Below are 22,389 nucleotides of genomic sequence, written 5' to 3'. Positions count from 1 at the left end.
GGAAGATGTACTATTGAGAGGGCAACAGTTGCTGCACTTAAGCCCAAACATTTTGAGACACTCAGATTATTCTGTACATGGACCTAAGAATGTTTGAACTCTGCCCTTCCGACCTGTGCATATAAGTCATAATGAACATCGCCATGGAAGTACCTTAGAGTCCCTGCAGATACCAAGACAGACATGTTGACGCAAAGTGGATGTCCCATGTATATCCTGGGCCTCTTTTGAATAGTTCGATGATAAGACTCCAGTCTGGCATATCATAAAACCTTCGACCTCGAGAATCCAGCTGTTGATGGCACTCTCAAGCTCCACTCGCTGTCCGTGCATTCTACATCTGGCTGTGCTCCATTTCTATGGGTCAATAATATACTTGATGCCTGCAATCTTTCTGATGCCACTGTTCACGTCGTGCCTTTGATGGTTTGAGGATACCGACGGGGAGACATCTGACGAACTATAGTTCCGTAGAGGTATGTTAAATCAGGTATACATGCGGCACTAAAGTTTGACGGTGAAACACGTAATTAGTCAGCTCATCTGCGTCCTTAATCACGTTGCTGTTGCAAGCAATATCGAGACTTCTTACCGAGAGCATGCCAAACGCTGCTCGATTCCTTGAAGTGGCTTGTTTCTCACCAGAGTCCGCCTTCATCGCAGCCGATGCAGGCGCACACCGGATCGAACTATGTGGAGGTCCTTTCTCGTCTGGAGGCCTCACTCCGTCGCTCACGGACCTGCAAGCGGTCAAAAAAGCCACTGAGATACCTGTCCATGTCATGATTCGGCCACGAGCAGGCCGCTTCGTTTACACGAGCGACGAGATTGGCACCATGATGCAATCCATAGCCGCAATGAAGGAATGGGCTGACGCTTTTGTGTTTGGCGTTCTAAGTGACGACGGTAAACTGGATGTTGAACAATGTAAACAACTCCTGTCCGCTGCTGGAGACACGCCATGCGTGTTCCACAGAGCGGTCGAATGCGTCAATGACTCTGGACAAGTATATGATCTGATCAAAGAGCTTGGCTTTAGTGGTGTTCTGACGGGAGGAAGATCGTCGGCGGCAGTTAACAGTGTAGCCGAACTAACTGAACTCACACAACGACACGAAACCAGCGGCTTACAAATTATACTAGGTGGGGGAATTAGAGCGTGTAATGTCAGGACTTTGCTGAAGCACACAAGTGCAAAGTGGTATCACACATCAGCATTGGTGAATGGACAGAGTATTGCAAGCTTCGACGAAATCTCACAGCTGCTGGGAATCATCGCGGATGGACGTAATTAACGAGGCATTTTTAAAGCCGCGATTCTTTATTACACAAAATTTGATTTTTCGCTTGCGCATGACCATCTTTGCGGCTACAGTGAAGCCCAGATCCTTCATAAACACCGATTCTCATGGCTCTCATCTCATTTAGATTGCCATACACGTACATTCAATGGTCAATATGAACTTACGGTGGATGATGTCAATTACTTGCACTCAGTCACCGCCAGGCGTCTTACTAGGTGAGATCTCTTCACTGTTATCTTCGTTGAATGTTTCGCCAACTTCGCTCCGTCGGCCCCAACTCTGTCCTGAACCTAACGCATCATGGCTGCTCTCGGGTCTTTGCAAGCTGCTTCGTCGATGTCTATTCATCACCACACCGGGAAACATTCTTGGTTCAGAGCCGTCCATGTTCACAATGCTATCCGTCCTGCCTAGTGCAGGAGAGCGCGATTGTGATTGTGGTATCGAGAACGTTTGCGGGCTCATAACAGGCGGCTGCGGCGGCACTTGTGCCGATGGTCCACTTTGTGGAGTAAAGACCATTGACTGTGACTTAGTCATGGCACCATGTGTTTGCTTCTGCTGAACAAGATTCGTCATATCATTAGTTGAAAAGGAGGGATTCAGGCGGGAATACTGAGCCGTATGTGCTGCATAACTTGGCGGGAGTTCAAAATTTGTTTGACTCGCTTCAGCCTGGTGTGATGATGGATCAGTCATCCGGGAAGCAGTAGGTGAACCAGGGTGGACTGTAGAGCTTTTTGAAACAACAGAAGCATTTTCAGGGAGGTTGTCGCTCACAAGTGCTGACTGCGCTGGTTTCGTATATCTTTCGATCCTACGATTGTGTTATCGTCGGCTCCTAGCATGTAGGAATTTCTACAACTTACATTGCTAATTCTTGTAATAAGGTCTCGTGCCTAAATGCTTCTCTAATATCAGGCACATTGACTTTGGCCATATCATTACCCGCGACCCCAGGTAGACGATAATCCTTGCCCAGCCAGTGTTGTTTGACGGAATGCTCGAACCCGCTTTGCACGACGGAATGTTTGGCGAGCTCGCACATGTCTACAGCGGTGAGCTTGTAGATTTGAGCCGCAACTGCGTATTCTTCTATGAGTGGCTCTTTCGTGAATGCGAACTGCAGCGGGTCGTCAGTCGACAATGAGACATTGAGACCACGTCTGAAATAGCTAAGGAACGGATTGCGTTCATATGCTAGGAAGAGCGCATTGTTGCTCAGCGGTGACATGGCAACGCCAATTTGCTCCAAGTAGAAGATATACTGCAGAAGTGGAACTTTGCGTAGTAGCAACCCATGACTGATGCTGTGACAGCACAGTACCGCGGCAGCAAGATGATCAGGATCGCCGGCTTCGCCACAATGCGGACGTAACAAGAAAGTGTTGAAACCTCTTTGCTTTCTCCAAACATTTAAGGACGCAATGTTGGCAAAGAGATAATAAATCCAATAACTGTAGGGCGGATTCTGCGTTGTGTTCCATTCCCTTGGAACAGGGAATTTACGGTACAATCGCCGCTCAACTTTGCTCTCATCGTCCACGCTGTCAAAACCAATGACTCTCTGGAGGAAAATATGCAGTTTTGGATCGACTGAAGGGTCTCTTGTGACCTTAAAGAGTGGTTCGAAGACGTTCCTAATGACTTGCTCGAAATTGTCCATCAGCTTTGTGGACTTGTACACATCGTAAAGTCGGGGTACTTGAATAAGCCAGCGCACGTTGGGGGAGAAGAGTTTGTTGTCAACAACCCATGCAGCGAGCTTGCGCCATTCATCTGGCTCACGTCCATAGATTGAAATTCGCCATTCCACCATTTGGTATTTGCTAGCCTCTAGATCCGCAATGACTTCCTTTGTGATCTCAGCCAGATACCGCCCATGTATGAAGTTATCCGTCTTGAGGAATATGGTTCGCAAACGTGATTCGCCGACAGGATTGTACTTAAGATTGAACTTGTCAAATCGGTGGAAACTATCGGTGTGCGCATGCATGTCGAGGGTATCAATGCTCAAATCATAAGCCGTGAGATTGATACTCTCGAATACTTCTTTCAAAGTCAAGTACTTTCCATCTCTATACAAAACCGTCTCATCCGGGGACTTCTTCATCTTGCTCTTGATGAATCGTAATAAGTGCTTCTGATTCATGCATGCGGAATGATGCACGTGAGTGTCGACTTTACGAACGTTGTAAAAGTCTCTGTGAGGCACCTTTTTGCTGTCTGCAATTTCTTGATACTCATTCAGTAGCACGTACAGGTTGAATTTCCCTTCGAGATATTGTAGCCTTCTGAAGGCGAAGCTTTTGCTAGGACCATCCGAAGAAACGTCCAGTATGACTTCCAGGTCCATGTAAAACTCACGCAGTGTGGGTATGGCCAGAATCGGAGTACCCTGAGCTGCTGCGGTTGATGTCTCGTACACCTGATACACGCCGCTGTCGTCAAGCTCGAAAGTCATCTCGCTTGCACCAGGCACTGGCATAAGGTCATCAATATTGAAGTCCTCTCCAATATCTGAACCCAGCTTTCTCGAAGTTCGCTGCTGCGCGGGACTCGACGTGCCCTCCTTGTCCAACACAGTGCTGTTCGACATGCTCGCTGAAGGCTTATCGTGATCCCATGCTGGAGTTGGATGTGGGGGATATATCACCCAACTGGGATCGTCTTTTGGATTGTCGTCCGGCCCTTGCAGCGACAAGCGTATATATTTATGTCGCAGGTCCAGAACCTTTTGTATGTTCGTGTAAATGGAACTCAGCTCTGCAGTAACGTGTGCATCTGACGCTGCGAAAACCCCAGCAGTGCTTGACCCATAAACACCTTCTGACGTTGGTTGGGGTGATTTATATTCATGCGAAGGCCCTGGATATTTTTTAGGCTCTCTTGCCAGATGCTCAGACCGGACGAAATGGTCGGGCCGGTTGTATTCTACGGCGCCTGTATCTCTCAATTGAGGAAATGATTCATTGTTCCGAGTGGAAGCTGTCACTGTCGGTTTCGATATGCCTGTCTGATTGACCTGATCTTTGCCTTGTCGCGATCGTTTGCTAGTGCTTCGGTACAGTCCGTCGTCTTGAAAATTTGACGGCACAGTTTTCGCTCGCAACAGCGGACTTTGTCCATCTTCGCTTTCAAGTTTGTGCCTCTGGAAAAATTGTTTCGCCTCTTGCAGACTCATTTGCTTCTCAGAAGTATAGTCGTAGAACGTCGTCCTCCTCTGCTTGTCCCTCGCAAGCTCACCAATAGATGCGCCATCGTCGACCGCGGACTCATCTTCTTTCGTGTTTCCATTGTCTGTGGGTGTATGTTCGCCACCTTTTCCATTCGCCTCGTCCGACGAATTGTCTAGATTGTAGTCGTGCTCGTCGTCGGAGTCATGCGTGAGCGTTCTAGTAGGGCCAATGATCGGTGAATTGGCCGGGGAGTGGACGGATCCTATTACCCGCAGTCAGTGCCTCGGATAGTAAGTCCAACAACTTGATTTGTGCTTACCGTCCATTGCTATCGTCTGCAAATTGGGTTTATCCGGTGGCGGTGAAATATTCGATGTCGATGTAACAAGGTAAGCAACCTCTTCGGACCTGATCGGTGTTGGCGCGTCTCGCGTCGAGCTGCCTCTAATGTAAGGTGACATCGAGCGCGAGGCTGGCAAGAAGGCTGAAGATACAAAAGATCTTGAACGCGAAATCTGTTCTCACTTCTTCACCACGAAATTAAATGCAATTTTCAAGTGTCTGAGGAGTAGGGGGTAATCCCGTTGTGTGCCTTTAAAGGCGGTGTGCGAACGCCCTCACTGCAGACGCGCCTAATGTCGTACACAGCTGAACAGTTTTCCAAAATTTAGGTCTCTACCAATTCTCTAGGCAATAAATAGGCCAAGCTAACTTGAACTCAGGCTGATTTTGTCATAATCAGTGACGGTTTTCTTCTTTTTTCATACTCTGAGGGGCTGAAAGAAACAGTGTCATAAAGTATGCGAACATGTATTTTGTGCGAATGATGGCAAGGGTGACCTAGATGAATCTTGTGACCATTGCGTTACTTAGATTCATGCTGCTGAAGATGTCCTAGAATCATTTTCAATCGTGCCACGGCCTGGGAGTCCATAGTCGCATTTCCAGCTTTTACCTGCTCCAGATGCTTCTTGGTCTCTTTCACAATGGGCAATATATCTCCCCAGACTTCATCGGTGTACCTATCGAGCACACTTGTCCAGCTGGAAAGCCATTGGATCTCTGACTCAGAACCTGGAGACAGATGCTCGCCGGTAAATGTCCCCGAAAGAATACCATGAATGTTTTGTTCGATCTCACGCTTCACTTCGTCCGATCTAGGAACAAGGGCCAATGGATGGTTTGAAGGTATTGCTTGGTAAACTGGCGGTGGTGGTAGATTCGACTTCAGGTCCGCGACTGCCTGCTGCGCTTCGGAAGACAGATTTTGTGCAAATAATTCGTCGACAGTCGGTTGCGACGTTTCTTCTGACGGCAGAAAGTCAAGGGCATCGTGGTCTACCGAAAGGTTGGGATCACTCAGTAGTGCTCGCACTTCAGCCCCATCATCATAGTGATTTTGGTAAGACGCGGAGCTGTGGCCATGCGGGACTCGAACGGGGTCAATCCAAGCACGGCGCCCTGACTTATCAAGGTCATCGAGATGTTGTGGGGGACATGTGTCAGCGCTGAGCGCAGATCCCTTGGAAGAAGCAAACTCTTCGAAATGTCGTAACGTATCGTCGGCCGAGCCAGGCGTCCTAAAGCTATTCTTTGGCTGTGAAGCACTTCTTGAAGCGCCGCCCGCGGACCCTTGGGACTGTGTTTTCACAGAATGATCGCTTTGAGAGCCATTCAAGTTGGTGAGCATCCCGGACGACTGAGGCTTGCCTCCCATAGCCGCGTTCGAAGACAGCGTGTGTGTAGTGTCGGAGCCTGGCTTCATCATATCTTCAAGGAGCCCTCTAGCAGACTCCACTACTCTGGATGCCAGTTTGGCCTGACCTTGCGCCTCTGTATTGTCTGCATTGCCCAGAAGCCTTGCTTTGCCTTTGCCCTTTCCGTTGTCCGGTCGCTGCTCCGCCATTGCTGCCTGGCGTGCACCGTCTATGACTAGATAGCTTCTGAAGCCTTGCGAGACTCCTGGCGCGAGCAGAAGAAAGATGAAGAGGAAGAATCATGATCAATTGGACGGCAGGTGAGATTCCGTTGCCTTGGAACTAGCGAGCATCGTCGGCCTCGTGTTTGGTGGCTTGTCCGCCTTGCAGGGTCCCACTCTCGGGCCTTTTCTAGCTGAGGGCACAGACAAAATCGTACTAGGACTACAGTGTAGCCATGATGGCTCTCAGCCACGAAGCCCTGCATTTGATTCAAAAGAAAAGAACCTGTTTGTTGCATGGCTTTCGACGCTGACGTGATGCTTTCTCGCAAAATGTTGACTGGCTTGCACTGAACCGTCGGCAGCTCAGTCAAACCGTCAGTCTTGAGAGCCGCATCATGGACGGAACAATGAGCTCAGTACGTCTTAACATGTCCATAGCCTGTGGTTCAAGACAGAATTCATATCAACATGCTCAAAGGCTAAACGCGATACGACTCCTCTGGGTAGGAGGCAATTTTGAGCTTCGAAAGCGGCTGGCCATGCTTGCAGCGACATAAGGGAAGCAAAACCTTAGCTTATAAGAAGACCAAATGTCCTCAATGCATGCAACACCGAGAGGCTACATGGCTTTTAGAGTTAAGTCAAATCAGTTTAATCATTGATGGTAGAAGCTACTGATCTCCCAAGCTGACAGCGACCGACTTGTGCCACGGTGGGCGGGTTTATCCTCAACGCCTAGAAAATCTGACTGGAGCCGCTGCTCTCCTCACCATTCTCATTATCTCCAATAGGCTCCGAGGTGCTTTGTTCTTCTTCGGGCCTTAGGTTTTGTTGGGAGGGCCGTGGAGACACTCTTGGGGTCCAGGGCTCATCTCGACTCTTGATTAACTCTAGACCGTAGCTTGTACTTGTATGTGTCTCGTTGCTGACAAAGGAATCCCGGGCATCATCATCCCCGGCGTTTGTCACGGTATCGACATTCGTAGCTACTGAAGGAGTTTCGGGATTGCTGACTGGGTTTCCGCTACTGATTGTGTCATCGACCTAAGGAGGTTAGCACGCCTAAAACATCCTTTTTGGCTCTGGGGAGGCAATCCACCGTTTCGTTGTCACTTTGTTCGAAAGTGTACATGGTTGTAAGGTCGGTTGCATCTTCTCTGCTGCTTTGGACGGAGCTGCATTCGTCCCGATTGGTACTACTTCCTGAACAATTGCTCATGTTTGTAAGAACTTGGAGGTGTTGTGGTAGGACGTCGTCATGTACATTGATTCGGATACCTCGGGAGCCAAATCGAGTCCTAGGTGACGGACGGACAGCGTCGATCAACTCTGGAAGAGTTCTCTCTGACTTTGTCCTGAGCGGTTCGAGAACTGCCTCCGCTAAATATGGATACGTTGACCTTTGGGCATCACATTTGGGGCTCAGTAGACGGAAACAACGCACCAGAAGCGCTAACCTCAAAACATCGCTAACTTAGAACTCCCAAACGTGGTGCGGCATCGCCGATGTCGTGGAAGCAAGCATGAAAGCTCTCCTTGCTTTTTGCGTACATCAACCGTCAGATCGTCTGCATCCACCCCCAACTGAGCTAGACTACGTTCACGAATGGAGTTCGAAAAGTTACTATTACATACAACCGCAACGTCATAGAGATGTGAAAGTCTCACGGCGCAGTTGTAAAACGATGAGGCTAAATATCTGTGGGGGACGATATCTCAGCGCTCACCTTTGGCCCTAACTATCACTCGTACTTCAGGAACTTACCGTGAAAATTAAAAAGTCGGAGTAGACACGGTTCTTTCGAACTCCCCACATCGATTTCAGCAACCTCGGACTTTTGCGAGCCACATCCTGGCACCTAAATGGGACTCAGCAACAAAGCGGAGAGGCTTGGCTACTTCTTTTTCATGACAGAATACTCCCTAACCACGTCTACCAGTCATGACAATCCAAGATTACGACTCCTTATTGTGACTGCAAGCAGGTACAGCATCTCCGCGCTACAGCGTGATTCAAACGGCTACACGCTTAGGACCCGCTCCCGCGGTACTGGTTCTGCCGTCAATGGCGTTACGAGGATTGGTCCACACCATTGTGCAACCAACTCGGCTTTTCTCTCCGACAGAGCGCTCGAGTGCTCACAGGATCTAAGAATTGACTTCACGCTCACAAAATATTTCATCGACTTTAGCGATCGCTGTCATATACAAAATATTCTTAGTATTCTAGAGCCTAGCTACTTTCCCATGGCCTTTATCTTCAACCATGGCTCGGCACCAAGATAATTTAGCCATGGAGATGATTTTCACTACTGTCTGAGAAGCTCTCTGCAGCTACAACACGCACGGCGTGCACCCCTTCATCTCTAAACTTTGTCCTGTGGCGGATTTCTACGCGCGAGATAAGATGTATCCTTGAACAACAACACTGCTTTTGTTGCTAAAGCAAACTAGTGTCGACCGGTCAGACAAAGACGGCGAGCCCTAGTTTGGCCCTTATCCTGAAATTGGAAGACTTTCTACGCATCATTGTGATGCGTTTGGTTAGCCAAGCGCTTCTTTCGACTCTGACAGTCTTCTTGTCATTAACGCTTGACTTAGCTACTTACCTTCCTTGCACCCTTGTAGATGGAATCTACCAAGCTAAAACCTGGACCGGAGAGCTTGATTCTGCAGTGGGGTCGAGTTCGCAATAATCGTAATCGTTGTTCAGCCCTCAATAATGCACTGACAACGGTATCACTTCGGCAAAATCCGAATTCACAGAAATGCCAAGAGAAAGGACTTAATAAGATGCAGCAGCCTTGATTATGTTGTTAGGTGATAGAAAGTGAACATGGCGCCGCTTGTCAAATGCCCTATTGCATGCGTCATAATCCAAGTGCGACCTGATGCTTTGGTGGGGCTTCTTTGCCACCCACCTACACCACAAACCGCTTTATTTTGGAAATTGCACTTTCTTCCAGTATTCAGGATTCCCCGAAGATAGTTTCTGACTGGTGAAAATGAGCGGGAAGAGCACACAAAAGAGATCCATGGTTGCTACCGTTCGCTACCTGAGTTGAAGTCGAACGAGGGCAGGAGATGCGGCTCAAAACGGCATTCTCTTACCACCTGTGGACCGGAGCACAATTTTTAAACTTACCACACGGTCGGGCTTAAAAACCATTCTACAAAAACAAAAAGAGTATAGATAAGCCTATCAGCGCAACAAACGGATTCTCTATGTTGCAAGCGATGCGGGTTAACGAGCTTTGTTGCAGCTCTTGCAGGCTCTTGCCACTTAGTGGCCAATCATTGATACAGGGAATCTTCAGCTCCCCAGTAATTCGGATCCGCCGGGACGAAGCCTATGGCTGTTGTCGCTGGATTCTTTCACCCCAATCCATCCCCATCTCGCGAAGCTCTTAGACGCAAACGTTTTGAATTTTATTTCTTACGTTTATTTTGCTACCTTAAAAAAGAATTATGATCGCCTTCTATGGGACAGGCCCTTTGGGGGGCAAGATAATCATTGGCATTTATAAGCATAGCTCGCTATTCAGAGCATGCCATTACGTCCTCGGGACAGGATGACACCATCAGCCTCACATGTAATTATCATCTGAATCGATCCCTTGACGGGACGACCGAGCATGCAAAGTTCCGGTCAGGTTAAACCCAAGTCAGTAGCGAAGTCACTTTCAGGAAATGGTGGTTCTAAAGAGAGGAATCTTAAGCTTGCCTTGACAAACGCCAGCATCATTCAACCTTGATGGCTCTGGGAACATCCGTAGCAACCAGAGGGGCACCCTGCTGGAGTCATGACTTCAATGAGGGTATAGGGCAAAGAACTTTAAGACTAAACATGTAATACAGCTATGTTTTTTACTGTAGAGTGCAAGCTTCATGATAAGTTACACTAACTTCCCCAAGCATAATCTGAAGTCGTCTAGAATAGTGTGTCTAAGTAGAGAGAACTTCTCCTTAATTATCAACAATCCTATTCCTGAGAAATGCAGTTGAAGTTTCAAACTGGAATGCCACTAGAAATCCTTAGAGTCACATGATAAAGGGCAAAATGGAGCAGAGCGCGGGGTGGATAGCAAGTCGCATCAAGCAAGCGATCCTCCTTTCTTCCATTGGCACTACTGGCTAGTAGCCCTTCTTAAAGTCTAAAATCGAGCATCCTTCACCACTGTCTAATATCAACGTATTGACTTGACTTCTGTCCTTTGTAAGAACCATAGTGGTTTTACGCCGGGTAACCCATGCTTCGATTTTAGCGGTATGACACTTAACGCAAGAATCTTCTCCAGATGCTCCGTAGAGAAGTTGAAACTGAAACATTTAATGGGCCGTGACAAATCGGAGGATTTGTCTAATGTATTCGAGCATAAAGTTTAAATACTCGACAATTTTTGGCGTGTCATGTAATAGTATGGCCGCAAAAGTAGGCTCGATTATTGAGTGAGAAACTACAAAAGAACATTTTGAGTAATGGCCTTACTAATGCAGATAAAGGAGTCTCGCGGCCTTAGGATGTAGGCGTAGCGTGCCTGTTCGTATATTTCGATCTCGTCTTGCGTGTATTGATTTGGACGAAGAGAGATACTCACAATCAGGACGACATGAAGGCAGCCGATACTCTGGGGTTCTAAAATTGAGATGAAAAGAAATTCAAGTTGTTGGTTTTAGAGTAGCGGAGCGTGAAGAGGAATTCCAGTGGCTTTTGCATCTATTGGCCCACCTGTTCGTACTTCAGAAAATGGAATTTCTGACACGGAGGGGACATGGTAGTAAGCGTGTATAACGAAACGAGTCAAAGCAGCATTTGCGTGCGCATCGCAATGTTGGCGTGTTTGACACATGATGTTGAAAGGAGCTCGAGGAAGCGGTCCAGACTGATGAGGAGAATATTCAAAACAGTAGAGCATTCCCTTTGAATGGTATTCGTCAAGCATAGCACGACAGATCTTTTGAAAAGGCCAGAGCTTGTTCAACCTTAAATAACTGTTGTAAAAAAAAAGCTCCCAATTTACATAGGCCCAACTTTGCTCGTCAATGAGGGAAGGGATGGAGTTTGATTGTATACCAACATTGTATAGTCAGTGAGGATAAAGATTTTAAGAACTTTTCATTGATCAAGGAGCTGTAACCTATGCACATACTGATATCAATCCGGTTATTAACCTAGCTAGACCGGGAATCCTGATATGCGGCCGCGATTTTAGACGTGATTGAAGAGATACTCATATATGTATGAAACTTGGTACAGCAGAATTCTGGCCCAGGATGCCTCTCACATGGTATTTTGTCCCAACCTATGCGAATGTTATGGCAGTCGTCCTTTTGATGCTGAGTAGAACCAGTGCAGTGTTGTTTTCTTTTGAAGAAGCCAGTTGCTTGAACAAATTTCCTTGATAGTGCTCAACCCCTTCGTATGATCAAGCTAACGTTCTATTTGCCGAGCTCGGGAAATCAAATCGAGGTTGAGATATCCAGAATTTGGAAGATAGGTTGCCCACTCAAATTTTAATTTTCAAGATGTCGCGCGTTACAATCGCTATGCTCAGGCCTGCTGATTCGAAATATGCCTCAGAGAATAAAGTTAAGCAAGACAAACACCTACATGAAGGACAATCCTTCATGCCAATTATGGCTCCGATTTATTCCCCCTCGATATTACGGTTCGCCGGGTATCAAAGACGAGCGAAGATGGTGTAAGCCCTCCAGCTTTTACACGCTTCCTTCAGGTTGCCGATTATGCCCCATTCTCTCAAGAGGCTGGGTATGCCATCAACATCTTGGCGATGCATCGCCAGCACAGAAAATGGATCTCGAAAATGTGCTGCGTACTCAGAAGTCTAGTCCAGTGCATCGCTGCAGTGTCATTCATGTGCGCCATCGCCGTGCACTCTGTGAAGGGCTTAGCACTAAGCGACGTCTTCAAAATCCATGTCTTCATCTTCCTCTTCTCCGTCCTCCGCCTTCACTTCTGGTGCCAATTCTTCTGTTTTCACAACTTCCGCAGGAATTTCCAGATCGTCACCGATGCCCTGATTCTCCGGGCGAAGCATGTAATAATTCGCCGCCTGTCCCGTTCTCACCAGAACAGCAATCTTACCCAGCACCTCTTTAAGCCAAGCCTCTGGCTGCGCAAACTTCTTCTTGAGCGCAGACATGGGCCAGAATTTGTACTCTTGGAAGGCGCCCTGTAGAGCATCGATGAGCTCGTACTCGGGCATACGCGTGGCCTTATTTTCCTGTGCACGTTTCTTCGCCAGAGCATTGTAGCCCGTGTTGATCCATGTCTCTTCGTTGGCCGAAGCTTGCATGCCCTGGTGTTGTAGCTGTCTCGCAACGGACTCATCATTTATGAATGCCGTGCGTGCCACCGCGTCCTTCGCTCGCTTTAGGCTTTCAATCTTCCGATATTCTGGTGTATCGCGTGGCGTGCATATCAGTTCTTTGTTAGCAGCGCCAAGGTACTCTGTGCGTTTTGGGATTGTACGTGGTCCCCGGGGCTTCTCGACCTTGACAGATGATTCGCGGGAGTTGACGGAGTGAAGAGCATCTTGACTATTTGAGATGCCGCGACCACCGCCAAGATATCGTGGCCGGAAACCGGGTAAGTTCTTTTCGCTGAAGACGAACGTGTTTTTCGGAGCAGAAACCTGACTTGTAAGATCGTATTGCTTTGGCACTAATGTGAGGTCCTTGTTCGCTATTTGCGAGTTAAGCTGCAGCCGTATCGTCTCTGTTGTTTTGCCCTTCGGGTCTGTATTTTCCCAGATCTTGATTTGACCGATCTCGATTTCCTGCTCCTCGTCCAGCGTTGATAGCATGTTCCACAGATCCTTAGGAACGCGCACTAGCCAACCAGTCGAAAGCGTCTTGGGGAATATGAGCTCTCCAGTGTCGTCCTCGTAGCCGCCGACCTCGTCAATGTCGGCCATGTCAAGGTCGTCCATGCTCGGCTCGTCCTTCACAAAGCCAGGCTCCATCTTCAATCCGTTCGCAGCCATTCTGCCGGCACACGTCACCACAAGTCCAAATAGTACCGAATTACAATTCTATAGCTATTTGAGGTAAGTGCGAAGGGCCGCTCTCAGGACAGATGTCTGATTGATGCGCCGTACGAGGCGAAGATGGAGCTCAGGTTATAGTAACGTCCTTGGAAGACGGAAGCAAAAGTGAGCAAAAGTGAGCAAAATCAAGCAGTCATTGTACTTATGTGCCTTGGGTCCGTGTCGGAGGAGAGCACACAGCAAGAGGATACTGTGGAAGTGAATGCAAATGGAAGAGCAAAGCAAAGGAGCACGTCCGCGATGCGGCTCAATAACAGTCGCCGCAGTCGCCAAGCTCCGCCTGATTCGGTGTCTCCCCGCAGCCCACCGGAAACCCTTCGAGCTCATAGCTTCTGCCTCGCTCGGCCCTCACTCTACAAAGTTGGTTTACACACCTACGAATTCATGCCATCATGGCGCCGCTTACACCTGACGAGGTCTCTTCGACTATACTAGATCTTGAAGATGCCTCTGCATCCAAAAAACCCGACTTGTATACCAACCTGCTGGACAAGATCTTAGCTAATTCGTCGTCGGACACGCTTGGTACTAATCTGACCATATTTGTGGAATCTCTTCTCAGCGAATCTCTGAGTGTTGTAACCGCTCGTCCATTGCTCGGCCAGTTCGTCACCTCGCTTTCGAAAATTGAAGACGCTTCGACCAAGATCGAAGTCGGTACGCGAGCCATTGAGTTGCTCTCTCCAAAGGTCGTCTCGTACGAAGAGCAGGACACGAATCTGAAATACCTCGTCGCCTCCGCTTACGAGTCCGAAGAAGAGTTCACACAGGCGGCTAAGACTTTGGAGAAAATCCCCGTGGATTCCTCACAGCGCACCGTTTCAGCAGACGACAAGGCCAAGCTATGGATTCGCATAGTGCGGTGTTATATCGAGGACGACGACACGACATCCGCTTTATCGTACCTCAATCGCATAAAGAACATTATTCATGGCGTAAAAGACACAGAAACTCGACTGTTGTTCAACCTGAACCAAGCCAAAATCCTCGACTCTCAACGTAACTTCCTCGACGCCTCGGCTGCGTATCACAGTATATCCCTTGAGACAGTGATAGACGAGTCTGAGCGCTTGCGTGCTCTCAGCGAGGCTATTAAATGCGCCGTCCTTGCGCCGGCAGGTCCTCTGCGTGGCCGATCGCTGGCGAGGCTGTACAAGGATGAGCGAGCGAGCCAGGTCGACGAGTTCAGTATTCTCGAGAAGATTTTTCTCAACAGACTACTGTCTCAGTCCGAGGTAGCATCCTTCGCGGCGACACTCCAACCGCACCAATTGGCAAAGACATCGGATGGTTCTACGGTTCTCGACAAAGCGGTGCTCGAGCACAATCTTCTCGCCGCCTCACGATTGTACAGCAACATAGGGATTGCACCCCTCGGCCTGCTCCTAGGCGTCTCGGCCGAGAAAGCAGAAGAGTATGCTGCACAGATGATTGAGCAGGGAAGACTGAGCGGGTACATCGATCAGATCGGCGGTTATATTTATTTCGAGGCCGAAGAAGGATCTGGAGAGAGGAAGGTTAAACATGAGTCTGCAGTCGTGGGGAGGGAGATGAGAAAATGGGATGCAAATGTGCAAGGTGTTGCAGAGGAAGTAGAGAAGGTTGTGGCCGTGATTCAGAGCCAGTATCCACAGTTCTACGCTGAACATATGGTGCATTGAGAGAAGAGCTAGTGTCATTGAAAGGCAGAATCGTGCCAAGAATGGATACGAAACAGCTCGATCCGGATAATTGTGAAGGTCGCAGATGGCAGCAACAAGCTCAATCGAAGCTCTTCCTAGCGATAAGCAACGTCAAGGACTGGAGACAAGAGATAACCTTCACAAATCAGAATGCCTTCAGAGCCCTTTCGTGGCACTCAGACGTCGGAATTCAGTGTTGGCAGGGGGGACCGTGATGAGAGATCGCATCACCAGAGGCGGATGCGCTAAGGGCTGGACAAGTACATGTTACAATTGAATGCCTAAAGTGGCATGAGTCTAGTATACTACATATGTTGTCCTCATACGAGTCTCCTGGCTTAATTTGTCGCTTGCATATACAACGCAGAACGTCACAACACAGTACTCAGACAGCAAATTAGGCAGAATCCTTCGCCAGCTTCTCTGCATCCCCTTCAACGGGCGGCTCGTTCACGGTAATCTCCATGATCCTCAGAACTGTGTACCGATGCTTGCTTTTGACGTGTTTCACATGCCGCTGTCTCCTCTTTGTCTTCTCCTTCACTCGCAGTGGTTCCATTTCCACGCCCATAACTCTGGCTCTGCAGGTGAAGAGCCGTTCATCGATGTATGCCATCTTACCCGCTTCCCGAGGAGCGCCGGCTTTCAAAGTGTAGTCCCTTGACCCAAGCAGGCTGGCGCGGTTTAGTCGCAAGATATCGCCTTGCGAAACGCCGTGCATTAGAAAAGGCAGACGGACCGTGTCGCCCTGAGTGACGAGGTAGGGTTTGCCGTGGATATGGGTTCGCAGGTAATACGGTGGCTGTGACTTCAGCAAAGGTAAAAGCTTGTATATCGACGGGTCGATTTGATCATCTTGAAGAAGGCTCTCTGGCTGTGGAGGCGCTGCGCGTGGCGCGTTAGATGCTGGGAGAGGCGCTTGCGGCCGGTCTCTTCTTTTTCTCTTCGGTATCGACGGTGTGGATGTTGGCTTTGCAGTCGTAGGAAGCTCACGCGTGGGAATCGGATGGGCACGCAGACGAAGGAGAGATTCTGGCACTGACTCTGAAGTAGCGGCATGCTGGACAGTGGTGATTCTTCTTAGCGATGATCTCGTTGCCCATCTTGTGTCGAGGAGCGAACGCCTGAAAATGCGAAATGGGAGAGCTGGAGATGCGGCCATTGTGGTTCGAATGTATGGACCCCGAGCTTTTCATCAATGAAGAGCATCCAACCTTGGTAGCTGACGGCGTCTAATTTGATATCGATGCCATTTGAGATCCCAAGGCGTAGAGACACTGATCTTACCGTCGTCGTCGGTCTCCCAGAATGTTCGAATGGGGAAAGCCCGCTTTATGCCTTGTCGCCCTGCGCTGTTGAGGCCACAATTTGGTGCTTATGTAACCAAGCTCCGCGCTTGCATCTCGCCTCTTCCATTGCGGCCCAAATCGAACAACTCTTCTACTACAACGACGTGCTTCTCATTTTTGCTTCGACACAAATTGCGTTTCCTCGAGAACGTTGCATTTGCGTCCAAAGCGCTCTGAGAAGGATCAAAATTTACTCTCGCGCAATTCAGCATTTCTTTTATCTGCCTATTGTCTATCAGTCCCCTATACGCACCGTTGATGGCGTCTTCTCCGCCCGCGTTTGGACGAGGTCGAGGTGCGAGTCATAGTTATGTCTACTCGCCGTACGGACGAGGCAGAGGCCAAGGTCGGGGCGCTGTTTCGCTTCCGCCAAAACCTCAGCAGCCAAAGACTGACGTGCCGCACCCTCGCTTTACTATTGACGGTGTGACTTTCGAGCTCGTAAAGAACGGTAGCAAACTCCACAGAATCACCCGTGAGTGGAGAGTGCACTGACTACAGGACTCTGAACTGATGGATGCAGCTCTCGACGACTCGCTTCCGACGCCGCTCAAACACGAAATTGCTGGCATCAAGTTCTACCGTACCAAGGGTGGCAACCTATTACGCCACAAGGAGTATTTGCAACTTGAAGAGAAGCAGTATGCTGATAGCCCATATGAAACTCGGGACGCTCACAGGATTTAGGCTTGCACGCAGGACGTTGTGCCCTAAATTCACCCGAACCGGTACCTGAACGATCACCTTCCCCTTCCCTTACCCGGCATGGTCGCCGCACCTGGCAGTTCTGGAGGAATCTTGCATGGAAAGCGAAGGCCCCAGCCATCAACACCACTTGAAACTGCTCAGACTGGCTCAATTGTGTTTCGGACTTTCCATATGTTCTCCGCCTTAAGCTGCACCAGCACCTGCGGCATCATGTGTTGCCGTGGAGAAATACTGACAACTAGCCCAGGACACTGTTCACGCGACTGTCGGTTCAACCACGATCCCTCCAAAGTAGCTGTGTGCAAGACATTCTTACACAAACGCAGCTGCCCTGCCGGTAGTTCTTGCCCCCTTTCTCATGATCTTACGCCCCATCGCACTCCTGTCTGCATGTTCTTTGCACGGGGAAACTGCACCAACGACAACTGTCAGTACGTCCACAGTATGCCTAAGGATGGAGCTATCGTCTGTGAGGCCTTTGCACGGCTGGGTTATTGCGAGGCTGGAGAGAACTGCCCGCATCTCCACGTCTTCGAGTGCCCGGACTATGCAAACACAGGTAAATGTGACAAGGAAGACTGCCATCTGCCACACGTGCAACGTGCAAGCCAGCTGCGAAGGCTCGCTGGAAGGGGCAGCAGCCATGGCCCTTCCTCTAATGAACACAGTGACAACGATGACTTGGGGCCAGAAGCAACGGCTACCTTTGTCGGTGCTGATGCTGAGGCCTCCACGGCTGGATTCACCCAGCAGGCCGATTATATTCGGATTTGATTGCTCCCTTACTTCTAATCGCTGTGCATAGCGTTGGCGTTTTTACTTTAGGCAGTCTCAAGAGATACCCAGGAATGGCTGTGGTGAGCCAGGCGGTACAGTCTGCATATGAGTGACCTCGCTCTCATCAGGAGGTTATTGTTTCAAGAATTAGGAAGCATACGTATAAAGAAAGAATCAAAAGAGATGAAGATTTTGAGCTTCGCTGCGCCTATACATTTCCTTTCTCGTACTGCTTTATTAGTGTTTTGCTGCAGGAACCGAAATGCAATTCGCGAAGTGCTAAAATTAGCCCCACAAGTCTCCGTCGCGTTTCTCTGACAGTATTCGTGGAGGCTGAGCCTCACTGAACCGCTGCTTGGCCTCACTGAATCGTCCCGACCGTAGCTGTTGCTCTGGGCTTTGTGACATATGTACAGATGAGTGGCTTTGTTCACGAACCTCGTGGTCCATTGCAACGTTTTCTCGTAGTCCTCTTAAACAAGTGATTGCGCTCGCTGTGCCCAACCCAGAGCGTCTGCACGATATCAGTCACGACTACACGACGATCCAATCTTACCGCGCACAAGACGAGAAGGTTAAAAGAGCTAAGGATGGCGCTGAAGGACTTGTTGAAGAGACACAAGGCCGAAGAGCAGGCCGAAGTGCAGGGAGAAGGTTCTGCGCAAGCCAAAGGAGTCGGCGTTGAAGAGCAGTCGCCCGGCAAACCAGACGTTCCTGAATTCACCTTCATGCGCACAACAACCTCTACGCAAGAAATCATAACGCCGCCCTCGTATCCTGGCGACAGTTCGAACCTGAAGCCGGTGTCATATCAGGGTCATACCCCGGCAAAGCGCATGAGCCGGTTCCGCAGACATTCGAATGCAGCTCAAGAGTCGAGCGAACCCAGATCCTCACTTGAAGGTAGTTTTACGAGCAAGCACGAGAAGCGACTTAGCGAGCGATTGCACCTCAGCCATCGATCGCGAAGCGCCAGTACGAGTTCAGTGAACCTTCCTGAAGGCCTCGAGGAGATCGAAGCTGTAGGCCAGGACGAGGAGAGGTGGGAGAAACGGGCCACCATTCTCGCGAAAAGCAACCCGAACCAAGAGGGCGGCGCCTCTTTGAACAGACCCACGTCGCCGCTTAGGACGCCCAGCAGAGAAGAGATCGCTCACGGAGACGACGACATACAAGAGGCGATTCGCCTCCATGAACAGGGCGATCTCACCAAGTCAACAGAGATGTTTGGCCGCCTGGCCGACCCCAATGGAGCAAATAACGCGCTTAGCCAAGTCCTATACGGGCTTGCTCTTCGCCATGGATGGGGCATTCCAAAGGACGAAGCCCGCGCCGTGACATATCTCTCCGCCGCGGCGTCCAACAGCGCCGACATTGAAGAACTGGCACTGCAAGCTGGGATGAAGAAGGGTGGCGCAGCGAAGGGCGAGCTTACTCTCGCGATCTTCGAGCTGGCGAACTGCTTCCGAAATGGGTGGGGAGTGAAGAAGGACGCCCTGGCTGCGAGACAGTATTACGAGACCGCTGCGAATATGGGCGATACGGACGCTATGAATGAGGTTGCTTGGTGCTACCTGGAAGGCTTTGGGTGCAAGAAAGACAAGGTACGTTGACTACTCTTCTTTTTTCTTTTCCTTTTTTTTTTTCTCTTTCCTTTTCACTCCTCTCGCCAATTCCCCGTATCAATTTTGCCATGACATCCGCGATCGCGAGTTGGGGGCCGTTGACATGAAGTGTTTCTTGGTTTTCAAGGCAACAGAACGCACGCGCTTGCGGCGGGTGATCAGATCGTGTAAGGCGATCGTGCACTGCCGCGAGTCTCCGATATTTCGAGCTCCTAAAACCTTACCCTGAAGGTTGGGCCTTCAGCTCATGGAGATTGCCTTATAGCTATGTGCAACTCGTTCACTCATACAATCTGCTGGGCGTGCAATCGCACGTGGAGGGCTTGGTTGCTCCCCTGAACATCGCTTCACCAGAAGGCTATGCACACCAACCCCAGATATCACATTTCGTATCTACTGTTAACGAACAACATGGAATTTAGCCTTGTACGAGACGTTGGGCATCAGGATATGAGGCTGACTAGTTTCAAATTACAGTTCCGGGCTGCACAGTACTTACGCCTTGCTGAAGAGAAGGGTAGTAAGACTGTGGGGAATCAATGGTACGTATTTAGCCCCTCCTATTCGCCCTATATCCCTAGACGTAGAGGATGCATCGTTTCCGGTGAAGAACCCGTCTTGCACAAGACAAGGCTCTCTCTGCTCCAAGCGGATCTCGAGGATCTGTTCCAATGCCTTGGTCTGAAGGCATAGTCTCGGACGACGATAGGACTCAAACTTTTTCATCACACGGCAGGATCGTTCGCAGGATGCCTATGGGAACTAGGCATGATCTGGACGTCAGAACGAGGCTTCTGGGATGATTGAATGACTTGTTCTCCGTTCCTGGTTGTCGCTTCGACACGATGTTTCATCACGTGCGAGTTGGGGAAAATGATAGGACCAGCGGCCTCCATTTTCGCAGCCCGCCCACGCAGCGTGCAGCAAGCGTGCATGCACGACGCACCGAACGAGCGAACTCAGCTCATCTTGAAAATTCTCACTGTGCTGCAATTTTAAGCCACTGTACCAGCTACCTGGATATTTCTCCAGCCACTGAGAAGCGGTGGTGTTGAACAGCTAAGAAGTTGGATGGGTAGGCCTTTACACGACTCTCGTCGAGCAGAGACTTCTTGACTGGGTACACGTGGCATGCATCTGCTGGGCAAGGTGCTTATCCCGCGACGGTCCGTCATGTGCCTACCTCTGGCGCGGAGCCTGGCATCGCTAGAACTAGGTGGCTCACCTCAGCGAGCACAGCGCGGATGGTGAGACCGTTTCGCCGTACTGGGAAAGGTGGAACATCGACGTTGGAGAGCATAGATCTGTTCTCCTGCCATCGACAATCAGTACTCAAGCTGTCGCTCCGAATACGGGATCAGAGTCACCCTCCGGGATTGGGGGTCAATCACTGTCCACTTTGGCTGGTGCTGGCGCTGCTCACTTCCAAGCTGAGCTGTCTTGACTCTCATCGGAACCTGTCGCTCACCTTGTGGCCCGCTGGATTAAGTTTTTGGCTTTGAAACTTACGCATGTACGGCCCTACGGGCCATTGCATCGCTTGAACAGCGGATACTGCGCCAGATCCCGTCCGTGGTTCACCTGTTCTGACGTCTATTTTCATTCTGGAGCCTGTGTCTGCTACGTCCATTTTCCTCTTCCGTTTCCTTTTGTCCCCCCCAGGAGGCAAATGCCTTTTTTATTTTTTATTTTTTTTTAAAAAAAATCTTTTTGCCGTCTCCCCAATGCTTAGATACATCATGCTAACGAATTCTCCGCGCGAAAACAGGATATGGAAAGACAAGTACGGGGGACCTAAAAAGACGTAGCCCCGGAAACGTCCCTTGAAACTCGGGAGCAGCTCAACCTGGGTATTGCTTAGTAGCAGCATTGTAGTAGGGTACATGTGGGCTTGGCAAGTCTTGAAAAACTCAGCCCATCCGGCTTGCGCGGTTTCGCGAAGTGATCAGACGAAGGCTATGAAAAGAATAACAACAATTGAGATGCGAGTCATGGTCCTCGATGCTGGATTCAAAAACGCAGTTTGGTTCTTTCCGAATATAGCTTTTTCTCCCTCTTCAAGCTGTTCAAAAAAAATTTTTTTTTGGAGGGGGTTGATCCCCGGCGTCGCGTTCCTTTGGTCGTGGTGTGACGACTCCCTTCTACTGTGCATAAATCGCTTTGCGCGAAATATCAAACCGTGCCACTCGCCATAGGACAATGCCTCGCGCAGGAAAATATCCCCAAGTCGTCGGTCCACTGGAAAGGACCGGGACGAGGCTCGAAGCAGGCTGTCCGTGGCAACGCGTCGACCTGGGAAAGCTGCTTGCTGGCGGCTACACTGGGGCCAAGGCTGGTGTTGAGATTCCCCCACGCCTTTCCTTACTTACTCGCTTGCCCTCTTTGCTCGTGCGGAGCATCGATTCCGGGACGGCGGCAGCGACACGAGCCTGGACAGCTCGATCTTGCCCAAAGACACCGTCTCCACGCGCGCTCATTCGTGTGTTTGTCCTGTGCGTCGTGTGGGTGGGGGGCCCCGTTTCCCCCCCCCCTCGTTGAAGGCAGCACGCCTACGTGGTGACCCTACGGCTGGGCCTCGTCCACGAACCTTTTTGCGCGTCCAGCGGTGCATTACGCTGCGAGTCCGTGAGGCACATCATGTCGACAGACAGGCAGGTACATGCGTCGGATGGTGGGATGAATGCGTCGTGGGGTCGTGCTGGACGCTGTGCGCGGAGAGGTTATGTGGAGTACGTCGCATGATGTTGGGGAGGGGGTGGGAACGACAGCAAAGC

General features: G+C 49.8%; 9 protein-coding genes across 10 annotated transcripts; 4 read left to right on the top strand and 5 right to left on the bottom strand.

The window, feature by feature from the left end:
- Positions 1-273: 273 nt before the first annotated feature.
- PV09_07565 (uncharacterized protein) lies at positions 274-1,328 on the top strand. Its single transcript, XM_016361345.1, has 2 exons — positions 274-476; positions 535-1,328. The coding sequence occupies exon 2, from the start codon at positions 600-602 to the stop codon at positions 1,293-1,295; it is 696 nt and encodes a 231-aa protein (XP_016210920.1). The 5' UTR covers positions 274-476; positions 535-599; the 3' UTR covers positions 1,296-1,328.
- PV09_07564 (AMP deaminase) lies at positions 1,290-4,944 on the bottom strand (the record flags this gene model as incomplete). Its single annotated transcript, XM_016361344.1, has 3 exons — positions 1,290-2,121; positions 2,174-4,745; positions 4,803-4,944. 3 exons carry the CDS (start codon positions 4,942-4,944, stop codon positions 1,494-1,496), a joined length of 3,342 nt encoding a protein of 1,113 aa, XP_016210919.1. The 3' UTR covers positions 1,290-1,493.
- A 117-nt stretch (positions 4,945-5,061) lies between these two features.
- On the bottom strand, positions 5,062-6,492 carry PV09_07563 (uncharacterized protein). Its single transcript, XM_016361343.1, has one exon. It carries the CDS (start codon positions 6,387-6,389, stop codon positions 5,349-5,351), a length of 1,041 nt encoding a protein of 346 aa, XP_016210918.1. The 5' UTR covers positions 6,390-6,492; the 3' UTR covers positions 5,062-5,348.
- Positions 6,493-7,139: 647 nt separating this feature from the next.
- Positions 7,140-7,536, bottom strand: PV09_07562 (uncharacterized protein; the record flags this gene model as incomplete). The annotated part of the gene is made up of 2 exons (XM_016361342.1): positions 7,140-7,448; positions 7,504-7,536. 2 exons carry the CDS (start codon positions 7,534-7,536, stop codon positions 7,140-7,142), a joined length of 342 nt encoding a protein of 113 aa, XP_016210917.1.
- A 3,879-nt stretch (positions 7,537-11,415) lies between these two features.
- On the bottom strand, positions 11,416-13,699 carry PV09_07561 (uncharacterized protein). The gene has a single exon (XM_016361341.1). It carries the CDS (start codon positions 13,409-13,411, stop codon positions 12,320-12,322), a length of 1,092 nt encoding a protein of 363 aa, XP_016210916.1. The 5' UTR covers positions 13,412-13,699; the 3' UTR covers positions 11,416-12,319.
- A 115-nt stretch (positions 13,700-13,814) lies between these two features.
- On the top strand, positions 13,815-15,571 carry PV09_07560 (uncharacterized protein). Its single transcript, XM_016361340.1, has one exon. It carries the CDS (start codon positions 13,867-13,869, stop codon positions 15,133-15,135), a length of 1,269 nt encoding a protein of 422 aa, XP_016210915.1. The 5' UTR covers positions 13,815-13,866; the 3' UTR covers positions 15,136-15,571.
- Positions 15,394-16,470, bottom strand: PV09_07559 (uncharacterized protein). The gene has a single exon (XM_016361339.1). It carries the CDS (start codon positions 16,316-16,318, stop codon positions 15,554-15,556), a length of 765 nt encoding a protein of 254 aa, XP_016210914.1. The 5' UTR covers positions 16,319-16,470; the 3' UTR covers positions 15,394-15,553.
- Positions 16,471-16,596: 126 nt separating this feature from the next.
- Positions 16,597-18,187, top strand: PV09_07558 (uncharacterized protein). The gene is made up of 4 exons (XM_016361338.1): positions 16,597-16,980; positions 17,029-17,146; positions 17,193-17,233; positions 17,461-18,187. Exons 1-4 carry the CDS (start codon positions 16,764-16,766, stop codon positions 17,985-17,987), a joined length of 903 nt encoding a protein of 300 aa, XP_016210913.1. The 5' UTR covers positions 16,597-16,763; the 3' UTR covers positions 17,988-18,187.
- A 162-nt stretch (positions 18,188-18,349) lies between these two features.
- Positions 18,350-21,666, top strand: PV09_07557. Of its 2 annotated transcripts, XM_016361337.1 has the most exons (3): positions 18,350-19,594; positions 20,093-20,157; positions 21,384-21,666. In XM_016361337.1, the coding sequence occupies exons 1-3, from the start codon at positions 18,581-18,583 to the stop codon at positions 21,421-21,423; spliced, it is 1,119 nt and encodes a 372-aa protein (XP_016210912.1). In that variant the 5' UTR covers positions 18,350-18,580; the 3' UTR covers positions 21,424-21,666. The 2 variants fall into 2 exon arrangements, with proteins under 2 accessions (XP_016210912.1, XP_016210911.1); XM_016361336.1 differs by lacking the exon at positions 21,384-21,666 and having other exon boundaries at positions 20,093-20,562.
- Positions 21,667-22,389: the final 723 nt, after the last annotated feature.

Source organism: Verruconis gallopava (assembly GCF_000836295.1).
Source record: "Verruconis gallopava strain CBS 43764 unplaced genomic scaffold supercont1.30, whole genome shotgun sequence".
NCBI classification, from domain to species: domain Eukaryota; kingdom Fungi; phylum Ascomycota; class Dothideomycetes; order Venturiales; family Sympoventuriaceae; genus Verruconis; species Verruconis gallopava.
Note: the sequence above shows the minus strand (reverse complement) of the source record. Positions and strands in the feature narration are given on the sequence as shown.

What these genes read in the sequence shown, in the direction of transcription:
- PV09_07561 (XM_016361341.1), bottom strand. Translation starts at nt 13,411, where the DNA reads ATGGCTGCGAACGGATTGAAGATGGAGCCTGGCTTTGTGAAGGACGAG.
- PV09_07560 (XM_016361340.1), top strand. Translation starts at nt 13,867, where the DNA reads ATGGCGCCGCTTACACCTGACGAGGTCTCTTCGACTATACTAGATCTT.
- PV09_07559 (XM_016361339.1), bottom strand. Translation starts at nt 16,318, where the DNA reads ATGGCCGCATCTCCAGCTCTCCCATTTCGCATTTTCAGGCGTTCGCTC.
- PV09_07563 (XM_016361343.1), bottom strand. Translation starts at nt 6,389, where the DNA reads ATGGCGGAGCAGCGACCGGACAACGGAAAGGGCAAAGGCAAAGCAAGG.
- PV09_07565 (XM_016361345.1), top strand. Translation starts at nt 600, where the DNA reads ATGCCAAACGCTGCTCGATTCCTTGAAGTGGCTTGTTTCTCACCAGAG.
- PV09_07557 (XM_016361336.1), top strand. Translation starts at nt 18,581, where the DNA reads ATGGCGCTGAAGGACTTGTTGAAGAGACACAAGGCCGAAGAGCAGGCC. An exon ending in TTGGGTGCAAGAAAGACAAG is followed by an intron (nt 19,595 to 20,092) that starts GTACGTTGACTA and finishes TTCAAATTACAG; the next exon opens with TTCCGGGCTGCACAGTACTT.
- PV09_07558 (XM_016361338.1), top strand. Translation starts at nt 16,764, where the DNA reads ATGGCGTCTTCTCCGCCCGCGTTTGGACGAGGTCGAGGTGCGAGTCAT. An exon ending in TTGCAACTTGAAGAGAAGCA is followed by an intron (nt 17,147 to 17,192) that starts GTATGCTGATAG and finishes CACAGGATTTAG; the next exon opens with GCTTGCACGCAGGACGTTGT. An exon ending in CCCTAAATTCACCCGAACCG is followed by an intron (nt 17,234 to 17,460) that starts GTACCTGAACGA and finishes CAACTAGCCCAG; the next exon opens with GACACTGTTCACGCGACTGT.